The 22,628-nt window shown below is 57.5% G+C and overlaps 1 protein-coding gene across 2 annotated transcripts in view; it reads right to left on the bottom strand.

Annotated features, from left to right (window-relative positions):
• The window catches only part of LHPP (phospholysine phosphohistidine inorganic pyrophosphate phosphatase), a 79,561-nt gene that overhangs the window by 24,246 nt on the left and 32,687 nt on the right, over window positions 1–22,628 (bottom strand). Inside the window, exon 6 of one of the 2 annotated variants that reach the window (XM_004580188.2) lies at window positions 16,553–16,644. The exons of the other annotated variant lie outside the window; for it this stretch is intronic. Within the exon in view, the coding sequence (XP_004580245.2) occupies window positions 16,553–16,644 (92 nt within the window). The remainder of the gene's footprint in view (window positions 1–16,552; window positions 16,645–22,628) is intronic. 2 annotated transcript variants of the gene reach the window in all.

Raw genomic sequence — 22,628 nt, 5'->3', positions numbered from 1 at the left:
ACGAAAGCACACTTGTCTCCTCCATGGTCAGCCAGGGCAGAGCAAGGCGTGGGGCAGGCAGGGAATGGCCCAGGGCTCGAAACCAGGCGTGGCAGGGCCTCTGGTACCACTCCCACACGGCCATGCCAAATTCAGCACACAGCACACACCACGTGCCTTCCACCCATACACATTTTTAGCATCTCAGGAAAAACAAAAGCAGATGCGTGTGCTTTGAATACAAGTACCGCAGGCAGGGAGGGCTGCGGGGTGGCCTCGCTTCCTCCGAGCCGCAGAAAGTGGTGGCTTTGTGAAGGGGCAAGGGCTCACTACCAGGCTTGGACTCGCCCCCCGCCCCTGAGGGCAGAGGCCACGAGATGCAGGCTGGGGAGGGGGCCACAGCAGCCCAGGCTCCCTGGCAAGGAGCGAACTGTCAGTCGTCTGAGATACCCAACCCCCTCCTGCAAGCACACAGAGGAGCCCGCTGGGCCCTGGTTCCCATGCCCCCAGGAAGCTGGGTCCCCCCTGCCTGCCAGGCCCTGCAAGGCCAGTGCTGTCCTCCTGGCTGCCGATGGCGTGCCAGGTGCATCCCAGACACAACTTCATCCTCACGACACATGATGCAGCAGACACCCCCCACCTACAGGCAGGGCCCATGGAGGCCTTCTGGGTCCAGACCCTGCCTCGGCTACAAGGCCCCACTCCTGTCCATCACACCAGCTGACCACCATGGGGATTCCAGAGGCTACGGTCAAATTAAGGGGGAAGTCACGAATGTCATCCATGCTTAGTTGGGTTTTACAAACAAGACTTGAGCAAAAGAAAAAGAGTAGGAAGCGCGTAAGACATGTTTTCAACCCAGGGGCTCGGACGCCTTCAGCCTGAGGTCAGCAGCCAGCCTGCGGGTCACAGCGCCCTGCTGCAAAACCGCCTGCGGAAAACCTAAGCGGTTTCTAATTAGACTTACTGATTCCCATTCAGATCCAACCACCAGAATCGTCATCACTATTTAGGAGGTAATGGAAGCCAGAGATTTACAAACGGGAGCAGTGTGAGTGATCCACTTCATTGAAAGGCAGAGGTGGGGGTGGGTCTTCCACCCTCTGGCTCACTCCCCAGCTGGCCGCAAAGCCAGGTCTGGGCCTGAAGGAAGCTGGGTCCAGTATGGGTGGCAGGGCACCCCTTGGGCTAGACTATCACTCTTTTCTGTTTATTTCTGGGTCAAGAAGACATCAAGGCTACTAGGGCCATGGATGAGGGCTCCCTGAACACCCCCTCCTGTGCTGCCTCCTCTCTAGCTCGGGGCTGGAAGGTCCCTGGATGGGAGGACTTGGTGTCCGCTATGAGACAAGCCCAACCAATGCTAATCTCAATGGAGCACCACCAAGTGGCTGGCCTCACACCAGGGCTCCAGTGGCCACAGGCCTGGAGTGCTGGACTCAGCAGGAAGAGCCCCTCCTGGAGGCCTCCATGGGACACTGCCTCCTTCCTCCTCCAGCTTCCAGGGGGCCTGGGGCCACTCAAGGCATGGGAGCAACATTCCCCCTTCAGCCTGCCTCACACCAGTTCCTTGAGTCTGTCCACATTCTTATAGATATCAGGCTGACCGGACAGGGTCTGCCCTGCCCCAGGACCCACCGGTGCCTCTGACATAAGGGTGTTGCCTTGTTCAGTGCCTGCAACTTGAGGCTGCCAGGCTCCCCACTGGGCTCCAGCTCAGGATAAGGTGACCCGCTGGGGCCTCAAGGCTCAGCCCCAAACTGGCAGCTTCGCAGGATACCAACAGGCCTCTGGGGAAGCCACTGGGGACACAGGTGTGAAGTAGGGGCTGCCCGAGGGGGCTGCTCAGCCCACAGTCCTGAGCCCTACTTGCCTTGAACGAAGGCCTTCCTGGGACATGGGCTGATCACACCTAAGATATGTGGCAAATGAACATAGGCGGGCACCCAGGGTTTGATCCCAGCCCCCAGCACCCAGGAGCCTGGGGATGGAGCTGGGCTCCCATGCATTTAGCTCCTATCAAAGAAAGTCCCAGAATGGCCAAAAGTGGTACAATCTTTACCAATGCATTTTCCGAGCTTTTATGTGTAAATCTTGTAGTTCTTTATGATCCTGGGATCTAAGCAGGCTCTCCTTATAACCGTGCAGGAAGTCCTACCGAGACTAAGAAAGCTCACTGACTGTGGGACTCCCACCCACCACGGAGCAGACCTCAGCCCAGACCCAGTAGGCTTGGGGCCCCAGGGTGCAACAGGGAGCTCGCCTTACCCCGACTGGGCCACAGCTTTCTGCATCCATCCTCCCCAGTCAGATCTGTGCCTGCGCAACATGTGGATGCCACACACCCAATGCTGAGCGTCGGTCAGCTTACAGGCAAGAAGGCACTGCATCCCAGGAGCACGACAGCCTGCCGGGGCCCCAGGGTGGCTGTGGACCTCTGGCCAGGCTGGCTGGCGAGAGCGCTGTCAGGCACTGGAAACACTACTCTCCCAACGTGAGGCGGTGGGCACAGACTGCGCTGCAGCCACAACTCCTGCTATGCAGTGGCCCCCACCAGTCAGACCACGTAGCCGCGGGCACCCCAAGAACTGCTCCAAGTCACCAGGAGTAACAGCTTGACCCGAGACTGAGGTGTGGGGTGTGGGCAGACACTTACTTGTCTTCCTCACATGCTCAGACCTCGGCTGGCGGACGAGAGCGGTGGACTTTTCTAGAACATTTCTTTCTTCTACAGAGGTGGGAGTGAGTAACAGGCACTGTGGAGCAGTGGGGGTTAGGCTACTGCTTGGACCCCAGCACCCCGCATCAGAATGCCTGCAGTCAAGTTCTGACTGCCCCCTTCCAGCCAGTCCTTGGGTCCCTGACACCCACATGGGAGACCCAGAGTTCTGGGCTCCTGGCTCACGCGGTGAGGTGAGACGAGCAAAATGCAGACAGCAGGACAGCCAACACACGCTGTTCGGGGATGGGAGTGGGTGCTGGAGCAAGGAGGGAGGAGAGGCAAGGGGCAGAACAAACTAGAAGGTTGCTGCAGTGAAACAGAAGCCTGCGGTGGTGGGGGTGGGGTAGAAGTCAGTGAAACCACAGGAGGGCAACTCCCTACCCCAGTGTCACTGCACCCAGGGGCCCACACAGAGAAGCCACGCAGCTCTGACAGGACTAGGGAGTGGGGTGGCATTGCTGACCAGGGGACTCCATGGGGGACTCACTGGTACTGCCCTGAGGGTGCTGTGACACCAGTGCCATGGCAGCCACTTTGTGACCATGAGAGTTAAGTGCCAGTACACTGAGCAGGGGTGGGGTCGCCGTGGCTGCTCTTTCAGACCCCACAACAGCACGAGCACCTCCAAGTCTGTGCAAATGGGCTCATGCTGGCATCCACCGGCTCAAATGCAGGTGAAGTCAGCGGCTGTCAGCACGCCCACAGGCACAGCCTTGTACGGCCATAACCCATAAGGAACCCTACTTCCCCCTCGCGGGATCAGCCTGCCCTGGCATGCCACGTGGTTTTGTGTGTGTGACATGGAGCGCTCCATTCCTTTTTGGGGACGGATACTATTCAACAGCACAGACATGCCACAAATGCTCCGGCTGTTCCCTCCTTGGCGATGTCACACGTGCTGTGAGTCTATGCACACGTTTTTGTTTGAACAAGTATTCTAAATTCTCTCAAACATAATTTTGTATTCATGAAGCCCAGTAGCATGTTCTTTTTCTTAAAACAGCTTCCTCCCTTCAGACTCTGAGATATCCCCCTGGATTTGCCAGGGCTGGGGGTGCAGAAGAGACGGTGGGGGGACAGTCCTGGTTGCCCGGCCCGAGGGAGGGCTGGGGGGCTGACTGCTGCCCGCTGAGGGAGGGCACGACACCCTGCTTAGAGGCCCTGGACCTGCACAGAGCAGCAAGGGAGCCCGGAGCTGTTTTGGGGAGCAGGCTGGCACCTAGCAGGGGTGTAGTGCAGGCCCGTGACACACAGAAGGTGGGTCACCCCTCCAACTGACATTGTGTGCCTGGCACCTGCTGCGGCCTCAGGTCTCCACAGGCACTAATCGACTGCCCACCCTGCCCACTGTAGCTAGGCAGGTCGCCCCTCCTCAGGCGGCTCTTCCCGCCCCGCTCTCAGCATTATATACTGACTGGCGGCCTGGCCCCCACACCACCCAGCACCCCTCCCCGGAGGAAGCTGCCTGTTCATGGGTCATACCCTTCCCCAGAGGCGGGCTGCTGCAGGCTCCCCTGAACTGCACAGCATGTCAGTAACTGAAGGGGCTTCCCCATGCCAGGGCAATCAGGGGTAGCACTGCCACCTGCCACATACACCACATAGCCTGTGCATGCGCCTGAGTGCGTGCTGCCCATGACCTGGACGGAGGGCCTAGCCTTGGCCCAGCCTAGTCCTGAGCAGGGCAGGCGTTTGGGAGAGCAGGACCAGCAGGTGGAAGAATCCCTCCCTTCGTTCCCTCTCCATCACTCTGCTTTCCAATAAACCAAACCTAAAAACAGGTCTGACCGTGAGAAGGAAGGATGTGTGCTTGGTATGATGGCATTTCTACGATGTTCTAGAAGGGACAAGCTCATCTTTGCTAGCAGGTGTCGCATGGGGGGTGTCTCAGGAGATTGAGGGGCTGGTCACTGGCTGCTCCCACAGCGGGTTCACTTAATACAAACCCCGGAGCTGTGTGCACATGCTTGGGACACCTGCCTGTGTGTTAACACATTAACAAGGTAAAAATCATCAAAGAATTCTAATCAAGCAAACAGAAGGTTTCTGATGCAGGACTCCTGGGCCAACAGCGGCTGGGACTCCTCCTTGGCTGGCCTGGGTCTGGCACCCTGTGGGCAGTGGCCAAGAGGAGCTGGCCCTCAGGATGCCATCAGCCAGGTTGAAGTGGGGCAGAGGGGGAACTCAGCTAGCTCAGACCTTCTTTTGGTCAGCACTGGGGAGGGGTCCAGTGGCCCTCCCACCAGGCAGAACTCCCTGCTTTAGGAACAGCGCTGCATCCGGTGGCTTGCGGAGCTGCCCATGGCTGACATGTGAGGCTGGGAGGCCAGGGCACTGCAGCTCGGGAAAGCACCCTCCCTCCTTCCTACCCCCGGGAAGGACACTCCAACTCCGCAGCCACACTCCCCGCACAGCCGTGTCCCGTGCGCCCTGCCTGCGTTTAAGGGCACGGGCAGAACACAGAGCTATTGGCTCCCCCCGGAAGCGGGGCTGCAGACTGTCTTTTAGAACTCTTCTGAATTTTCCAAGAGGTCATACTTTTCTTACATAACTAGGAAAACCTACATTAGTTAAAAAAAAAAAAACCTGGAAAAAAACCCAGAGGAAATCTATAAAAACTAGTAAGGGTCACGGGACCTCAAGGCTGTAGGATGGTTTGTGTGCAAGCTGTGAGCTGGACAGACTGCAGCATTGAACTTGGCCCATGAGGCCCCCATGCCACCACCACCACCGCCTCTAAGTAGTGAGCTGATGGCAGCTCTGCTGCCCCACCTCAAAGAGGCTGAGTGGTCCTGAGGCTCCTAGGCCCCCACCTTCCTGGCATCTCTCCACAGCAGACCCAGACACCTGCTTTGTCCCCAGGGGAAGGACACATCCAGGGCAGGGATAAACCCAGCATAGGGCGCTGGGTTGTGGTGCTCACCAGACCAGTGGGCAGCTCTGGGTTGGGAGGGCAGGTGGCATGTGCCCTCAGGCTGCTCATGACCTGTGGGTCCTTTGCCCACCTCACCCAGCGGCCACACATCGGAGAACCTTGACTGTGAGGCGAGGCAGTGTGGGGGAGGAGACCTGTGCCAGCCAGGCTAGATGGGGCCACTTTGTCTCCTGCCTATCCTAGAGAAGGCCTAGCTTCCTGCAGGTCCAGACAAAGGACTCCCCTGGCTCCTACTGAGCCCTGCATCCCAAGATGGGCGCTGAGCAGCAGGGAGGACCAGCTTGGTGACACCTGTTCCCCACCTGAGGCTGCTGCACCCTTGCTTGGAAGGAGATAAGCCCCTGCAGCCCTGCAGTGGGTGGGTAAGCAAGTGGGCAGAAGTCATCCCATGGCTTAGCCCACAACCCTGTTTGGGGTCAGAGTCCCCTGGGTTGGCAGTCCCACGTGCAAAGGCTGATGGAGGACAGTGAGCTGGGAGTAGGGGCTGGGACGGCTGGCTGCGAGAACTGCTGTGTGGAGTGTGCCAGGTGGCAGCCAGGCTGAGCTGGCCATGAGACCCTGCTGCCACCTGGTAGAGACTTGCAGTCATGAGCCTGGGCTGCAGGCCCCAGCTTGGGAGACAGCGCCCACTTCCAGGCATCACCACAGAGCCCTGGGAATGTGGTGAGGCTGCAGGAATGGGGGGTTGGGGGACTAGTGAGCGCCCGGGGCCTGAGTTCCCCAGACAACGGCACTGGTGGGACCGTCCATAACAATAACCAAAGCCCACTTGTGCCAGGGAGCATGGTAACAACTTTCACAGAAGGTGCTGCCCAGCTCCTCCAGCCCTGGGCAGTCCAGATGCTGCACTGTATCCATTTTAAAGCCAAAGCAACAGAGGAGGCCTGGGGTACTGAGCAGGCTTTGAGCCAGAGGGAGGCTCTGGGAGAGGCTGTGAAGCCTGTCACCCCAGGCTTCTTCAGGTCATCCACTGTCCGCCCTCCCCTTCAAAGTGGCCTGGGGTGACCGTCCTGCAATGTCCGTGGCCAAGTCACGCAGGGATCTGCTGTTTGATCCCTGGAGGCCAGCTAAAAATAACCCAGCCCCTGCAGGATTCTGAGAGACACAGGACCTGGTGGTGCCACAAGGCAGTGTAAAGTCCCCAAGAAGTGCTCCTGACCTGGCCGGCTGCCCACCAGCGCCGGACTTCCCTCAGTCCCTGGCCAGCTATGCCCTCTAGATGAGCCTAAACCCACACGGGATGGGAAGGAAGAATCTAGAATATGATGGAGGTTCTCCTAGCTGTGAACATTTGCAATGTGACTTCATCACCAGTTTGCCACAGCCAGGGAGCTCGAAGCCAGGAGCAAGCTGCAGGCAGCTGCACGGTCCTGGGCAGGGGTGCGAGGCACCATGCAGGAAGCTGTGGTGGGCAGAGTGCCTCAGAAGACACTACCATCCCGGTATGTTGGAGCTTTCAATTGACTGGGATGATGCTCTGCTGGCTCTGTCTTCAGACCAGAGAGGGTATACCTAAGAAGCCGTTGGACTTGACGGGACAATAAGATGCTGGACTCTATGTTTGGTATACGCTTGCAATGGGGGAATCTCAACTGAACTTGAGCTGTGGTTATGCAACAAGGTGGAGGAATCCACCATGGTGGGAGGGTTTGGGGAGGGGTGGGGAGAACCCAAGTATCTATGTAATTGTGTCACATAATACAATGTAATTACTGAAGTTAAATAATAAATATATTAAAAAAAAAAAAAAAAAGACACTACCATCCCTTCCTCTGCAGATAGCTGGGAGCTGGTCACACCCAGGAGACCCCAGGCGTATGTAACCTGCCCAATGGCAGACCTGGGATGGAGGATGGTGGGAGACGGAACCAGAACGGCAGGGCCTGGGCAGCAGCTTGGATAGCTCCTGGGGGTTAAGGCTGGCCATTTCCGGAGAAGGTCTTAGTGTCTACCATGGGTTCTAGGCCATGTCACCACACTGGAGCCCTGCTCTGCACCTGTATAGGAACAAACCTATGCCCTGTTGATGGCTAGGACGAGCCCAGTTTCCGCTCACGGAACCCCCATAAACCTGACCCAGGACACAGTAAAGGGGTACACATGGGAGCTAGGAAGAGAGAAGCCAGCTCCTAGGCCAGCCTTTATGCTGGCCGCCTGGCTCCCTGCCTGCAGTGTGGACACTGCCTGCCGGTGGCGGCTCCAGATGGGGTTGGGCAGCACTGCAGAGTAGTTCTGGAGGTGCAGACAGCCTCTAGCATGGCAGGGCCTCCTCATGTGTCCCAAGCAAGGGCCCAGTGTCACCCACTCTCAGAGCCCTGGTTCACAGCGCTGCCTGGAGCCTCCTGCCCAGCAGCCATTGCCCAGGTGCCCGCTGCCAGCCAGAAGCATCAGGGTTTTCTGCACCACAAGAAACTTCCAGCTCAGTCACCTCATGGGCTTTCTGGAGTCCCCTTGGGCAGTGCTCCCAAACAGCATGGTGCTGGAGAAGGTGCCCACCAGGGCTGGGAGCTGCCAGAACACAGGCCAGGGACGGGGGTACGCCAGCCAAACCCAGGTGCTCCTGTAAGCCCACGGCCCTGGCCTGGGAGGGACTGAGGTGGAGTTTACCTTCCACAGATGCAACTGGTAACCCCGAAGCCCCCAGAGGGGCGAGCCCCTCCTTCCCCCTCCTGGATGACTCCTACAAGACAGCTTCGGCATGTGGACACCAGGAATAACACAGGAACTGCACAGAACCCCGGGAGCCATGCAAAGGATCAGGCCACAGGATGGCCAAGCCCACGGGCCTGTGCAGGTGGAAAGGCTGGGTCCTGGTGCCAGCCCCAAGCCGCTCTGTCTCAACTTCCCCACCTGCAACAAAGGCAGGGGGTGAGCACCACTCAAACCTGCACTGTGCCACACAAGTGGAGTCTGCCCAGGATGGCCCAGGATAACCCAGCAAAGGCCCATGAGAGAAGAAAGCTGCTCTGGCCGAGTTAGGGGCAGAAGCCCAGGGGCCCCGCCTCAGCTCCCCAAAGACCCCTGGACCAGCTCCTCTATAGCCTTACACCCCAAGCTCATTGGGCTGGCATGGTTTCTCACCCAGGATCTGGCCTGGTCCGACAAACACCACTCATCAGCATGAGCCACTTTCTTCAAGTCAGAAGCAGGGAGCTGGCTCAAGGGACTGGCCGGGCACCCTGAAGGAGGGGCCTGGCATCAATGCAAGCTCTCATGGACCTGTTGCTGGGCCCACCAGACCCCTCAAGTCATCTGCATCTTTCCAGAGAGCAGAAGGGGCCCATAGGATCACACAGTGGTAGGTAGTAGGGCTCAGGCTTCATCTCCAGCTATGGACCACAACCCTGGGACTTGCCCTGCCCCTGGACACACAAAGCATAACCCTAACCCCACACAGCTGCCTGAGGTGTCTCCTCCCCTCTCTCGACTTCCAGGACATGTCACAGATACACAGAAGGGTATGTAGGTGGAGCCAGCTGAACCCTGGGCAGCCCTTCTGCCTCTCTTTCATGGGGTTTCCACTGCCAGGTTAACTGCCATCATCGCCAGGCTCCCCAGTCCAGGCCCCCAGCTCCATACCCTGTCCCTGGGGCCTGGATGTCGCCCAGAGGAGCTCTCGCGCACACAGTGACCCTGAGCCACCCCAACCTCGAATGCCTCATCCCCCCATGTCACAAACAAGCCCTCCCTGAGCACCCAGTCCCATGTGTCACCCTAGATGTACACTGGGTGCTGGCACTGGACTGAGGACACTCCGGCCGGGGGCCACCAGGGCCAGGCTCTGCAGGTGGCTTGGTCTTGCTTATCTCGGCTCTCACATACACAGGAACCAGCTCCCTTGAGCTGTGTGCAGGAACAGATGGCCTCGAGCCAGGAGAGTCAGGGATCCGGGGGTGGCCAGCCCCTTCTGCCCATGCAGCAGGCCCCCCTGCAGAAACTGCACCCGTCTATAGGAAAGGTCGGCCCCCAGGGTATGCCGTGCAGTCAAGAGCAGTGGAACCTGACAGCCTTGCACTTGCCCAGGCTTGCCCCTCCCAGCACTGGATCCCTCTCCCTGCTCAGGAGCCCAGCTGGGAACGCGGGCTTCACAAATCAGTGGCAATGAGTCCTCAAGATGGTACCAGACCATTCCAACTCAAGGCCCAGTGATTACATCTGGGAGTGTGGGCCTGGCTGGAACTGCCCTCAAGAATGCCCAGACCCCAGCACACCAAGCCCGATGGTGTTCCCTCCAAGCACCTGCTGTTTCACTGATGTCCTACAAGTGTATGGAGCACCTCCTGTAATGGAGGAAGTTCCAACAATATTCCATTTCCCAGACGGAAAAATGGAGGCTCAGCAATCTCCCACATGGTAAGCAGCACAGCTGGAAAAGGAATGAAGGGAGCATGCCCTGGCTGCTTCAGGTCCTGGGACCACAGCCACCTCCCCCCCATGTCCACTTCTCGTCATCAGCTGTGTCCATGAAGGGTGGCAGAGGTGCTGAGTCCCGAGCAGTGGAGGCCGCTCACCTGTTTTGGCAGTCACACAGAGCAGTCACATGGGAGAAAGACGGACAGGTGTGTGAGCAGACTTGTGATCCTCAAGGTGTGTAGAGGTCTGGATGAAACGCTTCTGGGGCCTGATGTGTGCACAAGTGAGTCATATGTGCATGAGGGGCTTGGTCCTACTACAGGTGAGCATGTGTGTACGTGGAGCTGGTGTGTGTGGGAGGCCTGGCCATGAGCATGAGTGTGAGTGAGGCTAGTGTGGCGCTTGGGACCTGGGGTAAGCGCATGGGAGGCCAGAATATGAGCACATATGAGCACATGTGTACGGGGCCTTGCATGAGCAGTCTGGGGGTGGGGCATGACCCAAGTGCACCTAGCTCTGGCACCTGGCAGCATGGCACCCTCTGGTGGCCCAAACAGGGGGCAGTGTGAGGGGAAAGAAAGCTCAGGATGGGAGCAGCTGCAAAGTGCCCAGGAGTGGGATCAGAAGGGACAGCAGGAGGACCCGGAGGGGGACATGGGGACAGGAGGATGCACGCATCCTGGCCGCTCCAAGGGCAGACACCTGGCTGGCTCGGAGCCCTGCTCAGCACCCACGGGTCTTTGCTGGCCATGGGAGGAAGGCTTGGGGTCAGCTCCTGGGACTACCTCTCTCCAGCTGGGACCCAAGCATTCCAACGTGACATTCTGGCCCTCGGCCCCAGGTCACCACTCTACACACCCATGGGCAACAGCCCCCAGCACCCAGGAAGCTGCCTCCCCACAGAGCCAGGGCCAGACTCAGGTGTGAATGAGAGACAGAAGAGGGCCACACCTCCATGGGCCCCTAGGGAGGGAGTGTGGGGACACTGTGCAGGGGAGAGCAGGAATGCATTCCCCTTCCAGGCACGAGAGTGTGGCAGCAAGCAGGAGAGCAGTGGGGACAGCAGGCTGGAGCGTCCCTAGGGCGGCAGGACAGGGCCCCCCCGTGGGCAGGCTCTCCGTCCCGGATGCATCCAGCCGAGTCGAGTGGCCATGGCTCAGGCTGGGGTCAGTCAGCAGCCCAGGAAGGCTGCCAGCCCAGCGCAGGTGGCAGGGCTGGAGTTCTTGCCACCACTGCCTCAGTGTGGTGTCCTCTTACTCCTGCGACATGCTGGGACCGGCCTGGAGCTGCCCAGACTCACCTGGCATCCCTTCACTGCCCACTCACAGCAAGAAAAGGCAGGGAACGGGTTTAACTGACTTCAACCACAAAGACAGCAAAGACATGACTTCTGGGGCTGCCACCTGTCACCCTGCCTGGCCATACTCTCATAACTACCAGTGGGTGGTATGAGAGTGCCCAGGGCCAAGGCCTTGGGTTCAGGCAGAGGCAGGTTTGAACCTGACCATGACTGGCAGGCCATGTGGCCTTGGGCAAGTTCCTGTTTCCAAACCTCCAACATGGGGCGGGACGAGGTACTGCCTCCCCAGGCTGCTGTGGGTGCTCTGGCACTGTGGCCAGTCACAAGGAGCCCCGTCCAGGCTCCAAGGGGGCACCCTCTCTGTGGGTAGCACCTGCCCTTCCCTCTCTGCCCATTGGACAGTACCCATTGTGGGGGAGTCTCCAGGGGACAACAAGCAGATTTGAGAGGCAAACCCTTGTGTGTTCATGTACGGCTCCTCAGAAGAGCTGGAGTGGTACCCCCAGTGAGAGTGGGGGGCCCAGTCCTCCCTCACCCTCCAAGGCCCAGCTCCACACCTGCCAGGTCCCTGGGGTTACACCACAGGCTCCAGAGTCGTAAACCCCTGGAGTTTGGAAGCTGCCCATGAGAGTCCTCCCCTTGAGGCCAACCCCAGGAGCCTTGGCCTCACCACTCTGACCTCTTGGGATCCGTGCCTCAGGCAAGCACACTGGTGTCTGCTTGCAGTTTCAAATACCCTGTCCCCATGCTGCTGTTCCTAGTGCTCTACCTCCTGCCCCACATGCCAGAGGGCAGGTAGCCCGAGCAGATGAGGAAGAAGCCGACCCTGTCCCAGCCAAGATGGAGCTGGAGATAGGCAAGCACAGATCCCACCTTCAGCAGTGTGCCCACCTCTGTCCCTGAAGGCCTCCACCCACAGCCTGTGCTCCCCTCCCCAGGGGCCCTGGTGCCCTGGACTGGCTGTTGCTGATGAGGCAGAATGTGGGCCGCCCTCGTCCAATGGTCAAGCAGTAGCAGGGCACGCATATCCTCAGAGACCCAGCAATGCACTTGCAGACAAATGTACCCCAGAAAGAATCATACCCCCACATCCAGTTCATGTGGACTAGAAGCCTCCTGGCAGCCTGTGCAGAACGGCCAGGCAGCGACCCACCCAAATGTCCCCTCCAGGGGCTGGGCAGAGGGGTGTGTTCATACCACAGAGGCCACCTGGCCAGGTGGACCAGCTGCTGCCAGATGGCAGATGCGCCCAATTTCCATTTGGATCAAGGTCAGAACGGGCAAAACCTGGCCCCGCTGCCAAAGGAAGCAGGCCCGTGTCAACAATGTCAAAGCACACTGCGAGACCGCAGGGACCAGTGGGGCACTGTGGTCACCCTGGGGGAATAGCTGAGAGACAAGGTCTTCTGGGAAGTGGACAATGTCCTAGTTCTTGATTGGAGAGTATTTGCTTCGCTATTCTATTTTTTTTTTTTTTTTTTTTGAAAGGCAGAATTACAGAGAAAAGGTGAGCCAGAGAGAGATCAACCAATCCTCCATCTACTGGTTCACTTCCCAAATGGCTGCGATGGCCACAGCTGGGCCAATCCAAGCCAGGAGCTTCTTCCAACCCCCACATAGGTGCTGTGGCCCAGTCCATAAGCAGGGATCTGGGTCAAAGTGGAGCAGTGTCCATGTGGGATGTGGGCCCAGACACCAGCCCACTGTTATTCTCTGGATACTCAGATTTCATTCATATCACAATTTTTAATGACAAAGTTGTAATGTACTTTTACTATCACAAAATAACATTTTTTAAATGAGACTAAATGATTTACTGACTTCCAAGTAATCTACAGAAAGTAGGCGTGTGCTTGCCCATGGCTGGGCAATGGGCCTTTCTCTCTGCAGTGGCGGCTGTGTGACCAGCAACATGGAAACAGCCTGCACTGGGCAGCAAGTGGACTGTTCCCTGGGCGTGCCCCTCCTGAGTCCCAGGCTGGAAACCCGGCCGTGCCCCTCCCACATCCCGTCCTGCAGCAAGGCTGGCAGCTGGGTCTCCTGAGGGTGACGGGATCAGATGAGGCCTGGAAGTGGGGCAGTCATCCATTTGGGTTCCCAGGAAACACGCCTGGGCCCTGGGCCTTTTGCTCTGGCTCCCTCCCACACTCACTGGCCCTCACCAGGCAGCCCAACCACGCCCCACCATGCCCTCCGGCCCCCAACCTCCACAAATACATGCCTTGTTTTAAATGAATTCCTGGGTCAGTGTAGCGTCCCACCATGGTGGTAACAGAACACTCAGCACCATCAAGCACTCAGGTCACACCTGAGCCCCGACAAGAACCGGCTGTAGCAGGACACCTGGAATCCCCAACCAGGAAACTTCCTTTTGACACCCAGAAGGGCAAAGAACATTCTGGCTTCAGCGTGCCAGGGTCACACAGCAGCCATGGCCCCCAGGAGGAGAGGGGCCCCGAAAAGGCAAGGAAGTAGGTCCCGTGACACTGTACTTGCAGTATGACCAGCAGCCGCCACTGGGTGGGCAGTGGAGAGCTGGAGGCGACTGCTCACAGGCACAGACTGGGGACAGAGAGCGCTCCTCATAACTGGGCAGCTCCAGCCCCCAGGGAAGACGAGGCTGCCCGTGAGAAAGGGGGACGGGCAGCAGTGCCCAGGACTGGTAACCACAGCTGCTGGCCGTTGGACCCTGGAGCCCTGCCTGGCCTGGGGGGCACAGGCTCCTGTGGCTCTATGGCGGAATGAGACCACGAGGGCAGGAGTGCCCGGTGGGGGATAAAGTGGTGACCCAAGGTCCCGGGGGAATAGAGCTGGGCTCCAGTGCAGCTTGATAAAAGCCTGCCAGGTGGCCTGGGTCAGGCTTGATTATCCCACCAGAGAGGCCCCTCACAGAAAGACAGCCTGTGCCCCCGGGTCTCCAGGGCCTACCATGAATGTCACAGGAAGGACACTCTTACCAAGGGCCTGGGCAGCAGGGATGCCTAGGGTGAAGCTCTGAAGCCTTGGGGAGTCAGACATACAAGTTCTAGAAGCCAGCATGTCCAATGCACCAGAGGTCAGGAACAGGGCAGGTGGGAGCACACCTAGGAGGTTTCCACCTGCCAGCCAGGTGAGGGCCACACCCTGGCGGGGCCGGGCTTCCAGACAAAGCAGCTATGAATGGAAGGCTTTGTGTCTGTCCATAGCTGGGGCAGTGCCACAGACGCCACCTGCCCATGTGAGCTCCACATCTGTCAAGCTGCAGGCCCCTGCGGCCCAGGTCACCTTGGGATCATTCCCTGGCAGGAACCTCACTTCCCTCCAGGTTACTTTGTGACAAAAGCAGAGAGGGGTGGCAGGTGGTTCACAGTCATAAAGCGAGTCCCAGCAATGCCCGGGCATCTCTGACCTCTGATGACTGCCTTGGAAACACTGTGTGTGTGTGTGTCTGTGTGTCTGTGGGTGTGCATGTGTGTGCATTACATCATTGCACATGTGAACATGCGGGCCTGAGTGTACATATGTGCTTGCCCACACGTGTTGTGTGCAGTGCTGTGCCTGAGAACATGTGTGTGAATGCCTCTGCGTGTGTGGACTGCATGCATGTATATGTGCATGTGTGTGAGTGCACACACATAAAAGGACAGAAGATGCTGGCGGGGGCATCCAATAGTATGGCCGGGGGGGGACCCTAAGTCAACCCGTCTTGTCTCCCTGACAGTGACTGTCAGCCTCTGTGCTGTCCCAGCACCAACCACTTGCCACATTACTATCTGCCACCTGTGTCCCTGACAAGGCCATGTCCCCCTTTCCTTGCTTTCCCAAATCAGCCCAGGCAAACGAAGGCCACAGCAGACACATAGGCCCAGGCCTTGCAGCACGTGGCGGAGCAGCCGGTGGCCTCTGGTTTTAGGGAGGCTATGCAGGGCCACTTAGAAGCAAGGCACAGCCCTCAGGCAAGGATACACCTTGGTCACACAGGCCCCTGTTCCTGGAGGACGTATGACTACCTCCATACACAGTGCTGCCCATTGAGAGGTGGCCAGAGGAGTGGACAGCTTTGCAGGCAGGATAAGCCAGGTGAAGCCTGGAAGGTTGGATAGTGGCATTTCCGTAGTCACAGGACTCTGGGGCAGTCACCGGGGTGGCCATTCATGGGCTCTGAGCCAGCTACATGTGGCACGGAGCACTGTGCCCAGTCCCAACACAGCCATTGACATGGCCCAGCCCAGCAAGCTCCCAGCCTTCCTGCCCTGCAGTGCAGGACGAGTGTGTGAAGAGTGCCACCTGGAGGGAGCAGGAGGCAGTGCAGGCATGAGGGAGGCCCTCCTTCCTCCCTCCCGCCTCTTGGTTGGCCAAGCTGACATCCCCTAGAAGCCTAGTCAGCAAAGAGAACTGTTGAATTTAACGTGGGACACTGCATTTCAACACATGCCTGAAGTGTAACCATGTCCTTGGGAATGAGTGAGAAGGGAGGAGAAGTGTAAATACCTAGGAAAGCGGACATCTATCTCCACCCACCACCTCCTTCAACCCTACTTTGCCAAGGAGATCTTGGACCTGGCCATGGGCAGCACCGGCCAGCACTGGCCAGCACCAGGGCCTGCTGTGGGTCAGGTGCTGGACCCAGGGCTCATACCCAGGCCTGAGTGGAAGTCAGGCTTCTGACCCAAGCAGGTAGCCTGGGACACTGACACCAGCCCCGATACCGGAAGCCACCCCCCTGGGTGACCATGTTCTAACCAGATATATCCAGTAGCAGCCGCCAGACTGTCCTTTCTTTGTCAGCAGGCACCCCTTCCCCGCACCACACACACACACACACACACACACACACACACCCTGCTGGGACCCACTCCAGACCCGGCAAAATTCTGACCAAGCACAGAAAACACACACTTATGCAGCCTGGAAGTTCAGTTCCAACGAGCACCAAACAGCCAAGGGATGGAGAGGGTGGCAAGATAACGGAGCAGGGAGTAGTGGCCGGAGGGGCCGAGCGCCCAACACCACCGCCTCGGCTGCCGCTAGGGTCTCAGCACATGGAGGGTAAGGTTCAGGACCTGCACACGCCCAACCTCCCGGTGGGCTGCCGCTGGCGACGGACCGAGCCCTTGCCTCTTTAGCCCTAATTCAAACCCATTCCAACACCTGGGCCTGAGTCTACAGCCGCTTGGCCCAACCATGTTCTGCCAGGACAGGTCAGCAGAATCCCCCAACAGGCCAGGTACACACAGGAGACTGAACTCACGGCCCCTTTGCCTTCACCCGTCCACGCACTGACCTGAACTTGCCGGTGCGCACCTGCAGCGCTCGGATTCCACACCGCTGGGCACCGCCCACGTCACCCACGATGTCGTCCCCGATCATGACGGCCTGTCACGGCAGGTAAACATGTTCAGAAGTGGTGGCAGCAAACTCCTGCTCCCGTGTGCCCCCTCCCTTTTGCTCAGACATACTAAACTGCTTCATTTGATGCTTAAAACCACCTCTGTACAAATTAAACAAGATATTGTTGTCATCGTATTGATTAACAGTCGTTCTACCTTGAGTCTCTCTCTGCTGCCCACCAGGCTGCAGCTCTGAGTGGGATATATCTGTGCAATTTGAAATCAATCAGCTGGTGTCAAAGTGCTTTGGCGCCTGAAGGACATGTGGCAGGTGGAGGTGGCTCCACACGAACACAGACCGAGACACCAAACAAGGCTGTTTTGCCAGGCCTTGGCTCTGTGAAAGTCAGTCAATCCCTAGAAAATCTTTGTAGCACAGAGCATGAAAGGTTTTTTTTAAGATTTTTTTTTTATTGGAACGTCAAATATACAGAGAGGAGGAAATACAGAGAGGAAGATCTTCCGTCTGCTCTGATTCACTCCCCAAGTGGCCACAACGGCCAGCTGAGCCAACCTGAACCAGGAGCCTCCTCTGGGTCTCCCATGCTGGTGCAGGGTCCCAAGGCTTTGGGCCGTCCTCGACTGCTTTCCCAGGCCACAAGCAGGGAGCTGGATGGGAAGTGGAGCAGCCGGGACTTGACCTGGTGCCTGTATGGGATGCTGGCATCACAAAATGCCCACTATGCCACAGTGCTTACTCTGAAAGACCTTGCCTTCAATAGTGAAGGTATCATTTGTAAAAAACAAAATAATACAGACACTCACACACACACAGAGAAATACTCAGAGCCTGGATATTCTTTGCTAAAGCAGCCTTGAGTGTACACCCTCCCCGCCGCACAGCAGACAGCCAGAAAGCCAGACAAGCTCTGTGACATGACAGCTTTGCAGGCACCGACACAGAGCAATGAAGTGCAGTGACTTCCTAGGACACAGGAGACAAGTGAGGTGAGACAGGAGACTGTCCCCCGGGTCTCCAGCTGTGGTGGAGGGAGGGAGTCATTCCCAGCCCCCAGGGAGTCTGCTCCTGCAGCGTGGGCCTGGCTTCTGAGACAGTAACTGAGCCCAGCCCGGGTCAAGAAGCTGGGAGCCTCATCAGGAGAACACGTGCTGGTGCAGGGTGCGGAGGGAAGGGACTGCAAGGACTGCGCCGTGGGACCGGCCGGTGCCCAGACCTGACACACAGCCCCGCGGCACCCCTGCTCCGACCGCCAAGAGGAGCCCCGCGGCACCCCTGCTCCGACCGCCAAGAGGAGCCCCGCGGCACCCCTGCTCCGACCGCCAAGAGGAGCCCCGCGGCACCTCTGCTCCGACCGCCAAGAGGAGCCCCGCGGCACCCCTGCTCCGACCGCCAAGAGGAGCCCCGCGGCACCCCTGCTCCGAACAAGAGGAGCCCCGCGGCAGCCCTGCTCCGACCGCCAAGAGGAGCCCCGCGGCAGCCCTGCTCCGACCGCCAAGAGGAGCCCCGCGGCACCCCTGCTCTGAGGACGGAGGCAGCGTGGCTCACAGTAGCATGTGGACAGAAGGTAACCCAGACAATGATAACCATGCAGATACACACAGGCGCCCAAACACCCACGCTACTGCAGCCCGGGAGGGGACCACACCAAAAACAGCGCCAACCCGTGCCCAGGCCTTGCTAGTCAGACAGGGCTCCCAGAGCCATCATCAGGAGCATCCAGCCTGCGGCCACCTCCAAGGAAAATCGACCATCTCCAGCTCCTGTGAGTGTAGGAACTTCAAAGCCCCCCGAGAGGTAAACGCACAGTGCCTGGCTCCCAACACAACACCATCAGACACTCAGAAAGACGAAGAAAGAATCAACAGAAATGCAATAATACAGAGAAAACATCCACTCAAAACTTGCTCAGAACTGACTTGGCCATGAGAGCAGGCCCACCTGCTGATAAGGAATCAAGGGCCAATGTGATGGCTCAATGGGCTAATCCCTCACTTGCAAGCACAAGCATTCCCTATGGGCACTACTTCGTGTCCCAGCTCCACTTCCCAGCTCCACTTCCCATCCCACCCCTGCTTATGGCCTGGGAAAATAGCAGGGCCTTGGGACCCGACACCCATGTGGGAGACCCAGAAGAAGCTCCTGGCTCCTGGCTTTGGACCAGCTCAGCTCTCGCCATTCCAGTCATTTGAGGAGTGAGCCAGCAGATGGAAGATCTTTCTGCCCCTCCTCTCTGAAAATCTGCCTTTCCAAGGAATAAATAAATAGATAAAAAGAGAAAGAGGAACAGAACACACAAGAGAAAGATCCAAATGAAGCTTCCAGAGGTGGAAACTACCTCAGCGTTCCGGGAGAGTTGCGCCAGATCAGACACTGTGAAGACACCACGGGACATGGCCCAGACAGAGAAACACAACCACTACAAAACGAGTGCATCCCATATGGGCACCGGTCAAGTCCTGGCTGCTCCACTTCCCATCCAGCATGTCACTGATGTGCCTGGGAAAGCAGAGGAGATGGCCCAAGCACTTTGGCCCCTGTACCCCAGTGGGAGACCTAGAGGAAGCTCCTGGCTCCTGGTTTCGGCCTGGTACAGCCCCAAGCACTGGGACCATTTGCAGAGTAAACCAGCACATGGAAGATTCTCTCTCTTGCTGCTGCCTGCTCATCGTGAACAGGTTTGGAAAGGGAGGTGACACACAGATAAAGAACAGCAACATGAACTCAAAGATTGAAAGGGGGCAAAGGGAGGCCCCTTCCACGGCTGAGAACGAGAACAAGCCTGCAGGCTCGCTGCACGCATCATTTCCCAACTGCTTAGCGAGCCACATTACGGCAACTGATGTGGTACGAGCATTGGCAGCCCCGGCCCTTGCTCACGCTACCCAGCCAGAGCACAAGGTCAGTGCACGACTGTCTTGAGGACAGCCTTGAAGCACACTGTTCACTGGCCTTGACCCACATCCAGGACCGCTGTCCACGAGTGGACCACTGCCTGTGTGGCCCTGGTCTCCGGGGCCAACAGCCTGTGCCCTTGGAGACCACACGCCCACCCTGCTCTGCTCTTGGGCCATGCTGGCTGTTGTAAACTGCTTGGAGCATCTCTGTCTCTCCCCCACCTCTGCCTTTCGAATAAATGAAACCTTAAAACACGGACAGTAACAAGGACGCCACGCACAAGAAAAATGAAGACAGTTACACTGTGGGTGGGTGCTGTGGCACAACACGTTAAGCTGCCACATGGGAGGCCCACACCCTATAGCAGAGTGCCTGGTTCAAGTCCCGGCTGCTCTGCTTCTGATCCAGTTTCCTGCCAATACACCTGCGAGGCAGCAAAGGACGGGCTCAAGGACCCAAGCAGGAGAGCTGGTCGGAACTGCAGTCAGATATTTAGAGTGAGTCAGCGGAGTTTCTGCCTCTCTATGCCTCCCTATCTCTGCTAGCATGTTACTTTGCCTTTCAAAATGAACAAACCTTTAAAAAGGAAATAAAAAAGAGTAAAGAAAATTACAGCAGGACACACTGCAACCAAACTGCTCAAAATCAGAAACCCAGAAATTCTACAAACAGCCAGGCAAATGAAGCCCAGAGCCACCAGGGAAGATGCCAGGTTTCTGGCCAAATGCAAGGCAAAGGCATGGATACGCGCATGCGTGTAAAGAAACCCACCCACCTGGAATTGTATACCCAATGCACTCGGCTTTCAAAAACCCAGCTGAAGCACAGTCTGAGCTCCCAAAGCTGAGGTTCAAGAAATGTACATAAAGTCCTCCTGGCAAAAGCAAGCCGTGCCAGATGGAAACACAGTTTCCAGCAGGGAACAGCAGGCACAGAAAGCCTGACCACTCCTCTCCTCACCCTCCTCCACTGGCTGCTTTAGGACTCAGCTACCCAGGCCACTCGTGTTCGCCCCCTAGTGCCACCTGGGCCTCACAGCACCTGCCTGGGCCCCTGCTCGTCTCCACTCCCCCCAGAAACGCAGTGGTCCTGTGGTAGGTGCCAGGTCTCACACACGGCCCTGGACTGACGATGAACAAATGTCCTGAGGGACTGATGACACAAGACAGGTAGCAGGACATCATCAAGACTGCCCACGGGTCCCCACAACAGCACAGTGGGAGTGGCTGCACAGGGGGGAGACATGCAAAGCCTTCGGACACCTGTCCATGTCTTCCACCTGTGCTAATGGGCATGGCTGACATCACTGCTGAGATGGGTCAGCGCACGCATGCACGCATGCACACACCTTAAAAGAAAACAAAGCAGCCTCTCCTACTGCCCTACAGTGAACAGATTTAAAAAGCTTCAAAGTAGACCTTACAACTGTTAAGGATTTTCTCAGTGAGGTATGGAATGACCTGCAGCATGGATGTCCTGAGGTGGATGGGGACAGGGACTCTGAAATTGACAGCTGTTCCAGTCTCCTCTTGGACCAGCGACCCCACACTCCTGCACGACCCCAAGTCACGGGAACGAAATGCCGACAGTCTCACCAACCCAAAGCAGTTGTCTGCCAGGGTAACCACAGGGACCCCACACTCCTGCACGACCCCAAGTCACGGGAACGAAATGCCGACAGTCTCACCAACCCAAAGCAGTTGTCTGCCAGGGTAACCACAGGGACCACAAGGGATGTGGGAGACAGAGCTGTGCCACCGCGGAGGCTGGGAACACGGTCCCTCCAGACCCCAAGCTTCTCTAACCTGCAGCCCAGACTCGCCTGTCGCCATCTTCAAGCAGAAATCAGTGGCTGCTATAAGAGAAGCCAAGGGAATAAAGGCTTACAGGTGACCGATGACCGGCGAGGCTGAGAATGTCACCAAAGAGCCACAAGCCCAGTACAAGCCACATGGGGTCCTTGAATTGAACCTGTGTCCGCGGACCACTCTGCACTCCAGGCGGTTGCCTGGCCACCTCTTTTCTCTTTCCCATATAACCCCTTGTTTCCCAAAGTGGGGCCCACATGCTGGTGTGGTTCTACCAGATCTAACAGAGCAAGAACAGACATTTCTAACACAAGCACATGGTGTTTATTGTCACGGTGGTTATGGTAAGGGAGAGGTGCTGGCTTCCCATTAACAGGACTTACCACAAGTTCCCTGCAGGATACACTTATCTGGGGTAAGCATTTGGCACACTGGTTAGAGATGTTTCTTGGGATGCTCAAATCCCAGGTCTGGGGGCCTGCGAGCCAGTCCTGACTCCACTTCCAGCTCCCTGCTACTGCACTCCTTCGGCAGCAGGTGTCAGCCCAAGCAACTGCGTTCCCCCACCCACGCAGGGAACCTGGATGGAGCTGCAGGCTCCTGGCTGCAGCCTAGGCCAGCCTCAGGGAAGAGAATCAGAGATCAAAGATCTCCGTGTCTGCCTTCTAGCAAACAAAGAAATTTATATTTAAGTTAAAAAATTAGTCAGTTGAAGGATATATTAATAACAGTGCCAGTGGCATGTGCTCAGATATGGCCAAAACCAGACGATTTCTGTTTTAGAATGATATTGAAGTCAACACTGCCAAATACAAAGGAGCTGGAGTGTTCATCTTTCAAGCTGCCTAGAGCCATCTGGAAATCGCTCAATTTCCAAGGAACCTGGCAGTGAAATCACGAGTTCCCCGAGGTGGGGACAGCACCAGGGTTGGCTGCGGCTCCTGTCACAACCAGGTGATGTGAATAATGGTCAGGCACAGCAGGGCCTCTGGGCAGCTCCTACAGCTGTGGCCGCAGGTGGCTGGGCTGGCAAAGCCATTCCTAAAATAGATTCTGCCTCACTCTCCACAAGCAGGTGTCCTGACACGGTGAGGTCAGCCATGCACATTCCCAGCTCCCAGCTGTGAATTCACACTCACTTGCTGGAAGGTTCCTGGGATACAGGACACATCTTCCAAACATTGGGTGTTACACCTGACACTGTCCTTGCTTCTGGAGAAAAGAAATGCTGTGTGCATGCGTGCGTGCACACACACACACACACACACACACACACACACACACACACACGTGCATGCTTAGAGC

This window comes from Ochotona princeps, chromosome 13 (genome assembly GCF_030435755.1).
Source record: "Ochotona princeps isolate mOchPri1 chromosome 13, mOchPri1.hap1, whole genome shotgun sequence".
In the NCBI taxonomy this organism is placed as follows: domain Eukaryota; kingdom Metazoa; phylum Chordata; class Mammalia; order Lagomorpha; family Ochotonidae; genus Ochotona; species Ochotona princeps.
Note: the sequence above shows the minus strand (reverse complement) of the source record. Positions and strands in the feature narration are given on the sequence as shown.